The following is a 16,418-nucleotide window of genomic DNA, read 5'->3' as shown; positions in this document are numbered from 1 at the left end:
AATATTGATAGCATAGCAGTTTCTTTTCAGTTGAATGGAATAGTAACACAAACAAACCATTCCCAAATGTTGATCTGTTCCGTTTATGCATATTGCAGTATTATGTAATTCCACCCATACCAAAGTATGTTTGTCTTCTACTGATTAGTGGTGTTGGCTCTTACCTCCTCTTGACAAATTGTCCCTGCTTTTGCTAATTGAGTGTACTGACCTTTAATTTCTGAACCACTGACAGCTTGACAAGTGATGCTGATTTATCTGTGTGGACGATGTCTCCAAACCACACAACTAGACTTTCATAGCCAGTGTGGAGTAAATATATTAAAAGCAAATTAGACAGCCAATACTGTGATCATGCATCCCATAAATGATAGCAGATGAATGACAGCAGTGCTGTTAATGCTAACATGCTGCTCCTTAGAAGTGTGCGCATCTCGTAGGAATGAAATTACCTGCGACTATGAAATGCAAACGCTCTAATAAGATCAAGATGAACTATAAATGCCATCGCTGCACAGTGTGATCTGTACTTAAGAACGTATATTGTCTAGTGATGGACATTTCTTATGGATCAGCTTAAGCATCCAACACACTGTGCGATTTGGGGGAAGTCTGTGTTTAACACCAACTCACACAGTACGAATAAAACGCATGCAAAGTCAAGTCAAAGCTCACAATGTATGTGCGCACACTGTGCGGTGCAATGGTCGGCTGTGACGTCACTGCTCACACTACACGCGACTTCAGGTGCTCAGGTGATCACACTGAACCTGAAATTAAACATGTCTAACCCGGAGCTGTTGCTGTTTCAAAGAAAACAATCTAAGTCAGTCACAATCTGTGCTGCGTGTTGCTGCCACAGCTCATCAAATATAGCCTCCATCAATTCTGTCCAATGCCGTGTGGGCGCCGCCATGTTTGTTATCATCTGAAACAATTTCATGTATGCGCAGTGACGTCGAGCATGTTTGGCAAATGCATGCGGAGGAAATGGGGGAAAACACAGACTTCGGGAATTCAGAAATACAAACGATCATCCGATCGCCGTTCGTGCGACGTTAATCACCTCTTGTGAGCCTCAGTACACTGCGCGATTAGAGACGCACGAGAAAGCTGAAATTCGGCCCAACACAAAGAAAATCGTACGACTCAAAATTCGGGTCAAAATCGGACCAAAAAACGCACAGTGTATGCCCGGCTTTACTAAAGAGAGCCGGCTCTTTCAGCTCCCAATTTGCTCCTCAGATTTTTTGTTGCTTAAATTAATTTAGTATCAAATATATAATGTAGAAATTATTCGAGAAATTAATTACTAGTGTACATAACACACATAATATCAACTGTTTATTATTTCTATGACTTATTATACTCAACAAAGTGCAACAAAAATACATCTTAAAGTGTAAAGTGATGAGTGTACTGCTCTAATGTGCCTGTGCAGCTGCCTGATATGAGATTTTAACCTTACATACTGCACACTCGCCTTTGTATCAACAATGTAATCAGACTTTTTTTCTAAGTTCCCTGCTGTCCCCCTGATCAATATCTACATTAACAGCTGTGTATAGGGCTGCATTAACAACATTTATATTAACTGGGACTGTTATTATGGTTGATTGTGACAGACCTCAAAAAATGGCGCATGGTCTCTGAAGGCAGATGGCTATTTAATCCAAAACACAAAAAGTCTGGTCACAGGGCTGTCATTGTAGGTTATACAGATTGACAGAGGTCTGTGGAGGAGTAGACGGTGCAGATGAAACATTCTGCCAGACTTTCCCAGGAGGATGAGGCCTTCTCTGTGGGATGTTGCCTTTTTTTAACAACAAACCATCACTTCATTGTGGCTCAGTTAGGTTTGAAACTTGAGTTGGTGCACGAAAGAATGATAGTTTGGGTTTAATGATGCTTTAAGTCAAACCTCTCCCATCTGCACCAGCTTCTCCTTATTTAATGGCAAATATGTACACAACTACAAGCAGGCACTAGATAAGCAAACAGTTTTAATCACTCTCATATCTAACTCAACATTTATTTTACATCTCCCTCACATTTCTAGCAACAAAAACAAGAGCTGCTATAAATGCTTTGCAAAAACACACATAGTAATTATAGCCAATAGAAAAATTATGATAAAATAACACTCATTTTAAAAAGGATTTAGCTTAACTTTAGCATAGTGTTAGGAATAAACAACTGTTATTCACTCAAGTGCTTTATTCTTGCAAGAAGGAGCAGTGACATGCACAGACAGAAGTCTGAAGGAATGCTCAAGGTTTCTCAGGAGTGGTTTACTTCTTATACCCTCAGTTATCTAACAGAAGCTTTCTTCTTAGAATAGACATGAACATAATCGTATATCAGGGTAACGTATCATATGTGAGGTCACAGGCGCATCCTTAACAAAGGAACATGTATTACATGTTCATGTCACAGGAGCACAAGCGCCATCTTTCTTAAGGGTTAGGTCAAAAGGATACAAGTCACATATAACACAGATAGGGAGGACCCTTCTTCAACATCCATACATGCACTTAACATGAACATGGATGGATGGATGGATGGATAGATAGACAGATAGATAGATAGATAGAATTATTAAACCTAATAATATTTAAACCTCATACAGCCCAGGACAACGTCTGCTGCCAAATCATACAGGATGATCAAATCAGAGAGGGATGCTGAAAATACATCTGTTTGCAGGGAAACAGTCAAAGTGATTTCCAAAGAAGTAGAAGGAAGTTCCTCTTGGAAGAAGCCAATTAAAGTTCCAACTTGGTGAAAACTGCTGTGATGTCGACACATCTAAGAGATGTTTGTGAGGATATGATCTTATTTTATCTTTTGGTACTCCTGGTTTTTTTTCTGCCTGTGTGCCCTAGCTGCCTCTGCTTTAATTAGTGATTTCCTATATTTCTTAGAATCTCTGAAACAAAGGCCATGAACAAATTGTAATTAGATGTGGGAGGTATGTAATCAGGTTAGCTTGCTGGATAATCATTTTTAGTGACTGTATGTTCTTCCTCCTCCAGTAATCCCAAATATATTCACAGGATGATACCACTTCTTTGCCTTGCAGGTAAATAATGATGGAAAAAACTAACTTTGAACACTTGGGTCACCAAAATAACTGTTTTTGTTTTGTTTTTTTTGTGTGCGCACAGTAATAAAATGTAAAGCGCTTGCATTATATTCTGCAGTGCCTTTAACTTTAGGGGGTTCTTACTAACAAAAGCACCAGATCTGAAAACACACCCACACACAGACACACGATTTGCATTCGTAAGAGGTGCACAGCATGCACTAAATGCTTCTGACACAGCGTTTGCATCACAGTCTAATTGAATCATCATGTTTATAGTGAGATATGCATAATACGTACTCCTTTTACATAGATGCTGTTTTTAATGTTTAGCGTTTGGCTTCCAGTTTCAGGGTTGGACAGGCAGAGGTGTGTGTGTGTGTTTGTAGGGGGGGGGGGGGGGATGACTAAGTCTGACACAACAGGGAAAAACAAAGGAAAAAAAATATGGAAGGACACCACAGAGAGGGAGACAGGGGAAAGCTGCTTCAGTTCCCCCCCTTCTCTCGGTTCATCTCAGTTTAGCGTGCGTCACTGGCATGGATGTATAGAACCACATCATCAAAGCAACAAGACAAAAGAATATTTTAACATAAAATCCCTTTCCATTTTTGAACGTGCTTTTGTAGCGGTGAAGGCGTACACAGACATTTTACCACAGACCAGAGGGGCTAAGCACATTTAGAAGTTTAATGCGTCATCAGGTCATGAATACAATCCAGATTCTGGGATTCTAAATAAAATGATATTAATTTGAAATCTGTGGCAACTTTTTATCTCTAAGCAAACTAGAAAATGGGGGCATGCTTTCCAGTTTCATAAAACATACCCCCTGGAATCTGTTTCTGTAATAATCCTTAATTCTCTAATGACCTCTTTAGCTGCTAAATACTCCACGATATCCACCGGCTGGTTAGTTTATCTATTTTTATTCTCATGAAGCACAAATAAACACATACACACCTCCATCCACAGATTGGATTGATTTGTAATAATGTCATGTAATTGGAAGTGTATACACTGCACTATAGGACACAAGGAAAGGACACAAATAATCACTTGGGACAACCCATAGACTATGATAACAAGAAAGTTTTGTAATTGTTCATCTCTTATTTTTTGCTGTGCTGAATACTGATGGGGCTGTGGATGTGTTTTCTTTGGTTGATGAACTTTACTTTAATTGTTTATCTTTGTTGAATTCTTGTTTTCATGCAAGAAATATGATCACTTTAGAAAAAAAAAGATTTATAAAAGACTGGATGATGTCTGTGTGTAAGACAGACAAAGAGAGAGAGAGAGAGAGAGAGAGAGAGGAAAACACAGGAGAAAGCTGCAGGAGCATACGGGACAAGGTAACCGAATCAGTGGAGGAGAAAACAAGATGCTGCAGGCTGGAGATAGATTGATGAGGAGCAGAGAAACTGAGGGGTGGATGGATAAAAAGCTTTCCAGGCCTCTAGTTCAATGCTCAGTGGTCTTGGTTAGGTCAATGACAAAAATCCCAGTGTCCCCTATAAGGTGTATACACACACACACACACACATCATTGATGGGATAAGTGGTTTAGATCCACTTAGATGAGAGGTTGTGGTTAGGGGACAATAGGTGAGTGTGTGTGTGTGTGTGTGTGTGAGAGAGAGAGAGAGAGAGAGAGGAAGAATGAAAGAGAGATCAATGTGTCGTTTTGTGTCTGGAGGTGAACTTGAGAACACACACATAACCTGGCTTACACACACACACACACACTCAAAACAATTACAACCACCTTGAGCAGATTTTAACATGACATGACGGTGAAATGTGTTGCATCACACACATCAAAGTGAACCTCAAAGTTTCTTCTTTCATTTTATAATTTGTCACAATGACGCGCAAACGTGTCGTGAGCTGTGAGCTGTAACCTTCAAAACACAACAACAGCACAGCCCACCTGCACTTACTGCTTCAGCTCTGACTTTACCACAGCTCATACAATCAGTAGCTGCAGAGCAGGCTGATTGTAGCAGGTGTGAAACACAAGGGAGGAGCACCACAGGTAGGCTTCAGAAACATCGTATCTACGTCCAACCTGTTTATGTTTATTGATTCTTCCACTTTTATTGAACTGTTATGTCCAGAGCCCAGCACACACAACACACACACAAACACAAACTTTTAACTAGCTAGCTGCTAACTTCTCATTTTTGTCCCTAAAGGCTAATCAATAGGCCAACTAAGATGCTATACATGTTTTGTTTCTGTGTCATGCATCCAAGCAACTTGTGTCACTACAGGAAACAAAATGTATAATATTGCACAAACATGTCATGAGCCATAGTCTTGTTGCACTCTTGCACTTTTTGAGATTTGTTTTCCTCGTGTATCCTGTTTTATTTTGGAAATTCTCTTTTCCTTGTGTATCTGTGTCTTTTACTTCCTCCAGTGTTTCCTGCCTCGCCCTCATCGTTGTCACCTGGGTCTCATTACCCTCTATGTATTTAAGTCCCGTGCTCCCTTGTCATTGTCAGTTCTTACTGTGTTGTTCCTGTGTTTCTTATGCTCTGTGTACTTTCGATGTTTTTCCCCAAGATTTTTGTTTCTGCCTGGTTCTGTCCATTTTTTTTATTGAGATATTTGGATTTCTCCTTGGTGTTATTCTGGAATACAGCTCTTCTTCTGTTGGGTTGAATTTTTGTCTCTGCATTTGTGTTCTGCCTGCACTCTTAACACACAACGAAGCAGGTCTGGTGGAACACCAGTAAAATGCCACAAAATACTGTTGAGGTTTTAAAAAATATTTCAAAAATAAGTTTTAAAAGAGTCACTAAGGATCTAGACAATAGGTCTTATACCTTAATTTACATTATTCTTAAAGTTTATGTACTGGTCATCATTGTTGTTTTTTCTTTCTTTTGTATAAATGCCCTTTTGTATAAAGTGCCTCCACTAATTTTGTTGTTTCATAAATGATGTTTTGTTTTGTTTACGTTTTGAGGTTTTAAACCTGTAATTTTTAGGTTTTTTCTGCCTGCCAGTTTCTTCCTGTTGTCACTGAAACGCTGCAGTGTCAGAGGGCCTATAATTTCACCGAAGTACCCACAACGGTGCCAAAGGGTCTATCCAGTATTCTCACCATGAAAACAGCTCTTAGACTGTTTCACACAGATTCTCTGTGTTGTACAAATGAACCAATGACTCATGTCACTGTTGTAGTAAGTCTCAGATGGATACACAAATCCTCTCTAAATAAACCCACTCAGATTTATGTAACAGTGCTGGACCCCATACATGTGTTGTTGTTTTTGCTATGTCAAGCAGTTTAAAGTCAGAGCATTAAGTTTAAAAGGATGGACATATTAAAGACTTTTATCATCTCTTTGGTTCAGGAACTCGACTTACTGCATGAAGGTGTCCATGTCGATGACGGTGGAGGAGACCGACGAGGGGAAATGCTTCAGCAGCAAAATCCGCCATCTGGAGAAAGCTGAGATAACCCACAGCAAGATGATTTACTGTCCTGATATAGAAGACTATTTGGCCCCATACAAACAGCCACAGATGACCTGGTACAAGGTACAAACACACCACACAGTTTAGAGAAACCTTCTGTAGTTCATTCTAAACTGAACACTTCTTCCTGTATCTCCTGTCAGGAGTGTGAGCGGGTCGTATGGAGGAGCTCCATCACTGTGAACACCACGCACGTGTGGATCCCCGAGATAGATGAGGGCGACGGAGGAAATTACACCTGTGAGTTACAGTATGGCTCCAGGGTGGTGCGACGGACAACGCAACTCAAAGTCACAGGTAGGACACTGCGCACGGCTAGACGGCAGCGTGATGACAACATACATCAAAGGTAGTGGTTTTTATGGATGGATCTATGCAAAGGCTGGAGGAATGATAGGGTGTGTGTAGAGATGCTTCTGAGAGACTGGGATTTAGAAGGGTGAGAGGTTTTTCTGCATATTGGACAGGGTGCATTTAAGCTCAAATATAAGGTAATTGAAGCTAATTTCCTTGTTGTGAAAACCAAGGTCAGAGGTGAGTAAGATGCATTGTTGTAAAAATGTTGATGCAATATTATTGGATGAGTTGAATAGATTTGTCTGCTGTGCTTTATTTTAGACTGAGCCTGCATTGTTCTTTCTTAATTCAATGCTCAATTATCGATGTGTGCCTCCTTTCCAGCCCCCCGCATAGATTTTTATCTGAGGCTGAGGACTGTGATACCTGTAAATAAGCGATAAACATTCTCTGCTATCCTGGAGACCATCACCTTGTTTTGCTTCGTTGATGGCATGCATCAAGCCTTTACATCAGGTAGAGCAGTTGTTATGTAAGAAGACCCTACATGAGGAAACAGCAGTGGACCTATATTGGAGCCTGCTGGCACTCCGTAGGTGACAAAGACGGTGACAAGGCAGTGACCTGAGACAAGACAGAATATGATGATATGCAGTGGGATTAGGACTAGGATGGAATTGGTTCAGATAAAATGGGGCCTGTCAGGTGTTTGACAGCACGGATTTGTGTCTTAGGTAAATATTTACATGGCGATTTTTGTAAGAGGAGTTGATAAACGGCCACTTTTTGGGTAAACTGGCTGCCATCTGTGAAAGTGAGCGGACTTAAAAATGGTAGGAATATGTACTTCTGCCTGCTTTTAATATACAACAGATCTCTCAGTGCCTCCAGAGCATCCATTATTTTGACAGATGGCTCGACTCAGCAATACATCATTCATCATTGCTACAGCACTTTCAAGGCTTTTTTTTTAATGCACACCAAAAATCTGCACTAAAACAATTGAGTACATTTACATTCCTGGCACCGTTCTGTGTATTTGTAGTTGGTCTGTTTGTCTTATTCCCAGATTAAGCATAGATTTTTTTTTTTGTTTCACGCTTGAGTGGTGTCTGACTCAACTTTAACTTGGCAGTAACATCTGCACTCTGCTGTTATGGATTTAAGCTGACTTCCATCTGCACTTTTGTTTTGTGTATGTGGAGGGAGGGTTGCACATGCCTGCTTGTGTTGTTGCTCTTTGTATCAGTGATGAATAATAACAAAATGTGCTTATTTATTGTAGCATTCATACTTGGCTTTTGTATCCAAGTTTGCTTCACACTCTCACTGTTTGCCATTATTTGTGTTCAGTTCAGTTACCTGAATGTCCCCTCAGGGATCAATAAAGTATCTATCTATCTTAAACAACTGATTTTGTAGACTGACATGATGTCAGATGCTGCATAAAGTGAAACAGCTGAACAGTATGCTGTGTAACATTGTGTGCTTCATGTTGGATCCCAGAACACAACTCTGTGCTGTTTTTTTTTTGTTCATCTGGCACTGTGAGCTGCTGTTCAGATGTAGCTACTTCTTGTAGAGTTGATTTGAACAGGCATTGCTACAATTCACCACAACAGCTCTCTTCATCTACTCTCCTGTGGAGGAGGATAGCATAAGAAATCACAGCCATCCTGCTACTTTATCTCCCAGCAGTTATAGTGTGTTAAAAACACAACTTACACTTAACAACGTGTTTATTTTTTGTCATTTAATGCAGAGTTCTGTTGGTATGTATGAGAGCAGGAGTGGTTAACATGTAGTTAATATTTCTGCTGCCTTTTAGTCTGCAGAGCTAAATCGACAGCTGTGTAAAAGGGCAAAGCACCACACGAGACACTGACGTAATAATACACCTTTGATTACAGAACGCCTGTATGCCCTTTGAAAGTGCACACTGTGGGATCTTTATACTGGCTTCATTTGTTGTTAACAAACAAGTGAAGGTAGCATAAAAAGGATGTTTTCTTCTTCTTTCAGCTTTAGTGTGTGATCCTTGTGTGAAAGGGACTTATATGACTATGTCACGCCTGGCTCGCAGAAGGCTGACAAACAAAATACCAAACAGGAGGGATGCCAATCAAGCTGCAATTTATTAAAACAAATGACACCAAATGATCTCAAATATGTGGCCTATATGGTTCAGATGTAGAATCAGTAGTGCATGCAAGCTTGGATGTGTGAGTGTTGTAGGTGAGAGCTAAAGCGAAACAACCCAAATGAGTGCCCAAACAAAAGAAAAGGTGGCCGATGATGAGCAGGCCAACACGAGCAGCGCAGAGCAGGGCTGGCAGAGCTGAGCAGGGAAGATCGGTGCTGAAGGACTGGCTTTTAATCCCAGCAGGCCACGCCCCTGCCAGGTGGCACCGTAATCGGGAACACACCAGAGAATAGGGAAAAAGCAAAGAAAAAAGAGGAGGAGGCAGAGCTGGGAGCAAAAGTTAAAGGCCCCAGAAATAGACAAAATCCAGCCTGCTGGGGTACACAACTGCATGTAAATGTACATTTCTGTCATCGCTCACACAAGCAGAAGTCAGTGGGCAGGACTAGGCATATTTATGTAGGTCTGCTGGTGCCAGGCTGCAATATACCAGTAAGGGGACAGCTGGTGGAGACGCTGTGTGCAGCGGCTGGTTTATTTTGGAGTTGCACGACCACTTGTAACATTAAACCCTTTTATTTTTTCCTGAAAGAAAAATAAGCCGAAGCAAATTATGCAATTACATTCCATGGTGGAGTGTGAGCTCTAATAACTGCTGCTTTGTTTGCTTTGTGCCTCTGCGTGCCTCTTTATCTTTAACAACTGGTGCATCCCTGGATTTTCTCTTTTGGCCTTTATCATTTAACATACCTAAATTAGCAGAAATGCATATGGGGATAGACAGACTCAGTGAAGCAGTATAAGGATGAATGAAGCAAGGTTTAGTTGTGTGTGTATTAGCTGAATGATGCTCATTGCAACTGCTGTGAGGCCAATTTATTCTGTCCAGTTTATGAAGCCAGTATATCTCTGGCTCTTATTACTTGTTTCAGCCTCTTTATTCATCTACATTTATATCTTTGGCTCACTCAGTCTGCCTTTATACACACACATACACACACGGCTTCAGGCCAATTCTCTGGTCATTCCAGGCCAACGCTCATGACTTAGAGCATGCATGCGTGCGCGTGTGTGCATGCATTCATTTATGTGTGACTGGCTGCAGATTTGTGTGAGTTACAATGTCATGGTACGTGGTGGAATTAGGGAGTTTCTGCAACTGCACACTCACACTGCAAATAATGTTGAGTGAAACCAGCCCTCAGGACATCTGTCAGTGCATGCCAGGCCTTAGCTAAACATGCCTGTCCTTGATCCTATTGGTAGGTCTAAGTCTCTTGGCAGCAGGTTTTATCATCATGCTTTCAACATTAAATGGAGATTAAAGTAAAGACACAAGCAGAGCCTGCAGATCAGCTCTTGGCTATGATGTCGTTCTATCCAGCAAAATACACACAGCTGAGAAGATGTGCTGGAAATATACTTGATGTGAGACTGAGGAAGAAAAACCTGCCAGTGGGAGTATATGTTGTAAATGTCACTCTCTCACTGCACCTCATTCAAAGCCTCCTTCTGTTACTTTTGAAATATTTACAGTTTCTAATTAACGGCGATACCTGAGGGAAGTGTAGACTTTGTAAAGCCGGGTAATCTCTTGCATTTGGAATGCTTTCTGTTTTTAGCTCTGGGATATCCTTTTAGCCTGATTGTGTAACGCTGGGGATGACTTTACTTACTCAGATTTCAGAGAAATTTCTTTCTTAACAGCCTAATTGCAGCATAATCTCTGGCTAGATTATGATCTTCAAGTTGTGTTTTGTGTGTTTTGGACAGGGCTGGTTTAATACTTGGATAGATGAGCTAGATAGTGAAATACAAATGTCGGGATATACAATCATAGAAAATTAAAGCACCGAAAAAGTGAAGAATAAAGGTGATCTCTGTAAGCCATGTGCTATGAGTTTGTCTATGCCACCCATTTAAATGTTGGGTCACTAAAGGTTTACCACATTAAGCTCAACCTCTGTCCCTATCTAATGAGAGAGTGTTTCAATGTGCAGACCATAAAGCCCTTTGAGCAACTTTGGGATTTGTCACACTGCATTGTTTGAATAAGACTTGACATAAGCAGAACCCAGTAACGAAGAAATTCTGTCTGAGCATGTACCGCTGCTCTGACATGAGCGCTGTCAGCACTGTCCTTATTATAAGAAAAACTAAAGAACACTATATACCATAGCTGTGCATGTACACTATGTGACATAGTACTACTGAGCTGCGAACATTTCAAACTAAAACAAAATCTCCAAGTTTTCAGTTTTCAGCTGCTGTTGTAAAAAAAAAGCAGTCAGCCCCAGACCTCAGAGCTTTACTCATTAAAAGGCTTCCCTTAGGCTGAGTACCGGTATATACAGATTATTGGTAATGCATTATGGGTAAAAATAGAGAAAACAAATTGGCCCTGCAGGTCTCTTCATGGTGTGCACAGTGGTCAACGGTGTCATTTTTGTCATGCATGTTTGAAAGCCTGTGCGAACTATAGATTGATGTCTGAAAAAGATTCATTTGGTCTTCACAAAGTTATAAAACAGAATTTTTTTTTTTTCGTCAGACCAGTGCTGTGTGTAAGTACCTTGACATGTTTCGACCGCTTCCTGTAGCCTTCGCCAGACCTCACATGATGTTACCGGTGATGTGTCTGCCAGCTGATTTATGCAGGTTGCGGCATCATTCTCCTACTACTCCAGGTAGCAAGGGAACAGCGCCATCTGTAGTCCGGCTTCCTCAGCACAGCTTCCCAGGTGTAATGTAAAACGTCCCCTCGTCCCGATTCCCTGTCCTATTGGCCCGCTTCCTAATCTCTTTCGCCTCCTTAATCCAACGTTTAAATTTGTTGCCCTCAAAGATTGATTGATTGATTGATCTCGGAAGAAATTTGGTCAGAACAAATCTGACCAGTTCAGATCAGGGCTAAAACAGGGTCAGTGTACAAGACTGAGAGCAGAGACATTCTGTACACGACTCTTCTCTGAAAGTCCTGACATTTATAAAACATTCATTTATAAGCCAAATACATGAGGTGGATTCATAGCATAAAAAGGAGATGAAAGCATTGGCAAAGAAACATTTTTGAAAAAAAATTCTAGTAATTATGAAAAGAGATGTTTTGCATCTCACTCCTGATTTCCATAATTATCAAAGGAATTGTTGCTCACTGATCAAATGACAGGTTCTTAGAAGAGGGTTAAAGGAAGGTTGTTTTTATATCTGTCATGTCCTGCAGTGAGGAGCTCCACCAGCCCCAAGCTGCCTTCAGAAACAATCTGATAAACCACAGCTCTTCTCAGTGTCTGTTTGTGCCTGCAAGCGTGCATGTACAAATTTAATTATGATGCATTTGATGCTATGTGTGTGTAATACAGAGAGAAGTGTAACATCTGTGGGCAGCTGTGCATGCTACAAAATTGACAATACAAGCAAATAAAGGTTCCTGTCAGGTGATTGATCTGTTTACTCATACTCAAAAGTGTTTTCACTGACTTAAAATACTCCCCACTGTAAGTCACAGACTTTAGCTGTTATATGTGCTGGGCTGTGTGGGGAGATACAGTATATAAAAAAATGCTTGACTGGCACCTACTTCATGTTTGTTTTGTTGCTGTGGTTTAGGGCAGACATCTTAACCCATTATTTGATGTTTGTACTTCATACAGTTCCATTTTCATAGAAATCACACTGTTGCCAGCTCAGCTGCAGTCGACCACCACTTGTAACCTAATCAGCCAAAGTAGGTGTGGGTGTGCTGATGTACTTTTTGAATTTAAAGTACACATAAAAGTCTCATTTTGGATACTACGATCAGTATACTTACATTTACCGTATTTTCTGCACTATAGGTTGCGCCGGAGTATAAGTTGCACCAGACAAAAAATGCGTAATCAAGAAAAAAAACATAAATACATCACACCGGAGTATTAGTCGCACCACTACCTTTTTAGCATAACGTTGCCTCCGCATTTCAACAAGTCCTCACACGGAGAAATGATTAGCTTCACCGTACAGAAATTCCTATAAACATCCTGTAAATGAGTAAAAGGCAGACTGCTGTGCACTCATATAGCTGTCTGAAATTAGTGACCTGTTGGCCTATCGGCTCAGCTGCAAGCACACCTTCCATGAACATGCACCGAGTCACCTATGCTCGGAATGCAAAGTGTGGTCAAGCTGGAGGTGGAAGAGAACCGTAAGGAGAGGGACAGAACAGCTACCATTATATTTGTAATGGGACGTCAGGACACAAGGCTAATTAATTGTATATTTTTGCACAAGTCGCACCTGAGTATAAGTCGCATACCCAGCCAAAGGATGAAAAAAACTGTGACTTATAGTCCGGAAAATACAGTGTGTATGAATTTCAACAGGGTAATGTGTCAAATTTAAACCTGGCATGTCATTATTTCATTCAACAACATTTAACTGGCTAAACTATAGAGCTAATGCTAGGTGCTGGATTTAGCAAGTGATTAGAGTTACACAGCACACATAATAAACGGCTTTTGACAATGACACATAACACTTACATGGTGCTACCATTTCAGGCGTAACACCTGCAGGTTTTTTTTTGCAACATACAGAACGACCTAGGATCTCTCCCCTTCCTCTGTGTAGCCAGGTATGTGGCCATTGAGGGTAAGGACACAGTTGTGTACCTAAACAGCAACAGTAACTTCTGAAGTACCTAAGTTGAGTCATAGCATGTGACATTTTTGCAAGTTGTGTCGCGTTAAACCAACTGTTCACCTTTATTGTGCACAATGAAAACCAAGTGCGTGTCCATGTTTGCAGTGAATATAATCTGAATTATTTCAGCTACTATGGATATATTTCTTGAGTTATATCTCAGCTCTTCCTTGTTTATACTAATGTCACAGTGTGCATTTAATGCTTGACCCCATCTGACATCCAGTGTTATGGTATAGAACTGCTGACACAGCACTACAGCATGGAGGAGTTTTTCAGGGCAGTTTTAACACTGACCAAAAACAAAATGTTCATCTTGTGTTTACAAAAGCAACCATTCTGCCCACTGCACAGGCTACCAGCCACACACTGCACTTTCAACTCACCTCAAAGCCTGCCACCTATACAACCAATTAGCATCCCTTTCAGTGACCTTGTATGAAATTGTGCCAGCTCCAGCATTTATGTCAGTTATTCTGAGCATATCTTTACATTGTGTTTTGTAACTCACCTGACAGTTCTGTCCTTTCTGCCCGTTCTATGCTAAATACGAGCTAATCCCGTTAACATTCATTTTCCAGTTTTACTTGTCTAAGCTTGTTCTTTTGCATACATTGTCTCTTGTTTCATTCTCCTTTCCCCAATCTCTTTTCACCCATAGCTGCCCCCCCCCCCCCCCAAAAAAAAAGTCTCATCCATATTTCAGAGGCATTTCAAAGTAAAATGTGTGTTAGCGAAGTACACAGCATTCAGGATAAATTTAACTGCTGAGGATTTCTGTATCGCGGTATGTCTTTGTGTGTGAGAGAGAAAAAGAGAGAAAGGAAGACAGGGACGATTTGCTGTCACAAAGTGTTTGTAACCTCAGTGGAATACCGTGAACCATTTGTTTCCTCTGTGCGCCATCTCTTCTTTAATTTGCTGTATGTTGTTTCGTCTCTTGTTCATGTATTGTTCTCTTGCACTTTGTGTACATAAAGCAAATACTGAATGCATCGGCACAAAACAAATGAACAGATGCAACTGTTTACAAAGCTGTTTACCCACAATCGCAGAAACCAACAACGAGCTGCTGCCACTCGAACATGTTGCTGAATTAGGTTTGAAAGCTAAGATCTAGTCATCTAATACCCCGTTCACACTGGGAAAAAAAATGTGGCTTAAGCAGGATTCGGCCGCATCCTGATCAATCCAGATGTGTTTTTTTTTTTGTGAACACCTCGTATCGTTTGATTTCAATCCAGCTAGATCCACCCACGAGAGGTGGACGGACTCTGTATATTACGAGGCGCCACCTAGTGGTTTGGAGGACAGCAAACATGCTGGATGAAGCCGGATTGAGTGCGGACACAAGTGTGTGCTAGCCAGATTTGAAAATAGGTCTGAACGCATCCAGCTTAAAGGCTGTCTGGGCTCAATCTAGCTGGAATGACTTTCTCCAGTGTGAACGGGGCCTTAGAGGGCTAACAGAGGTGCAGAACACTGCCATGAGACATCCTGGTTGTGGCAGGATTAAAAAGTACAAAAAGATATCCATAACTACCAAACAAAGACTCACAGCTCTGGACGCTATAGGCTCCAGGTTATATCTCTGACTTGCAAGGGAACAATAGCTGGATGACAGACCAACCCAGAGCAGAGACTGAACTTACTAGAATGATATATAGTATGTAAAAAAGAGGCATTATTCAACACTAATGCCAACAGCTGGTGGACTGAAGATAGACCACAGCAACTTAAGGTGAAGGAAACCAGACGACACCAGGAGAAGAGAGGACAGAGGACATATCACTGTGGACTAAGACACTCCGCTGGATGTAGGAAGTAGAGGAGCAAATGATCCAAGGTTCAAAGATTCCCTGGAACAGTTCATCTTGTAGTGGCAGGGTTTAAGATGCCAGCTGGGACAGCATAGAGCAAAAGTACAAGTGGGAGGGATAGCGTACCGGAACATCTGTGGCTAACATGGCTAAGAATTCCCTTAGTCTCGACAGAACACATCACCAAAAGTAGTTGTCAACAAAAGAGCTTATACACGACTGACAAAGAAGAAGACAAGAAGGCAATCCCAGCTTAACAACAACATGAGGAAGAAGGAGCATGGGAATATCCAAAATTTTACAAAAGGACACTGTGATGCACACTGTGGTCCTACTGGGAATTCTATTAGGGACTGTGGCTCCTAAATATCTGAGGTCTATGTCCAGGAGGACTCAAGGTTGAGGAGCTAAATTGTTTGTTTTTTTTTTAGGTGTGTGCATTGCGTGTGCGTGGATCTGTGCGTGTTTGCACATGTGGTAAAGGCTCGTGGCCTAGTTAAAGACTCACCTCTTAATTTATTGTGAAATTGGCTCTGTTCTCCAAAGACGGGGGAGGCGGGGCTTGATGAAGTACACACAGACAGACACACTTCACATTAACATGTCTTTGCAACTTAAATTGAAAATGAAACAGAGGGATGGCAGCAGACTGAGGGGAAGAGACAAATCAGCGTAAGAACAGAATATTCTGCTGTTGTTTTGGGGCTGATAATGAGGGAGAATTCATTTATTTAAAACTTAGAGCTCAGGGCTTATTCACTATAGTATTTTAAAGATGCACAATGCCAAAATGTAGCATTCATCATCTGGGTTTGCATCCCTTAAACCAATTCATGGTACTTGGGCTTAGGGCATGGTTGTATTTTTAACAAGGTCGTGGTATCAATGCGCCAGGAGCTTT

The 16,418-nt window shown here is 41.1% G+C and overlaps 1 protein-coding gene across 1 annotated transcript in view; it reads left to right on the top strand.

The window, feature by feature from the left end:
* The window catches only part of il1rapl2 (interleukin 1 receptor accessory protein-like 2), a 155,130-nt gene that overhangs the window by 55,168 nt on the left and 83,544 nt on the right, over positions 1-16,418 (top strand). The window contains exons 4-5 of the mRNA XM_028416914.1: positions 6,454-6,640; positions 6,721-6,874. Coding sequence (XP_028272715.1) covers positions 6,454-6,640; positions 6,721-6,874 — 341 coding nt within the window. The remainder of the gene's footprint in view (positions 1-6,453; positions 6,641-6,720; positions 6,875-16,418) is intronic.

Source organism: Parambassis ranga, chromosome 10, assembly GCF_900634625.1.
Source record: "Parambassis ranga chromosome 10, fParRan2.1, whole genome shotgun sequence".
NCBI lineage: Eukaryota > Metazoa > Chordata > Actinopteri > Ambassidae > Parambassis > Parambassis ranga.
Note: the sequence above shows the minus strand (reverse complement) of the source record. Positions and strands in the feature narration are given on the sequence as shown.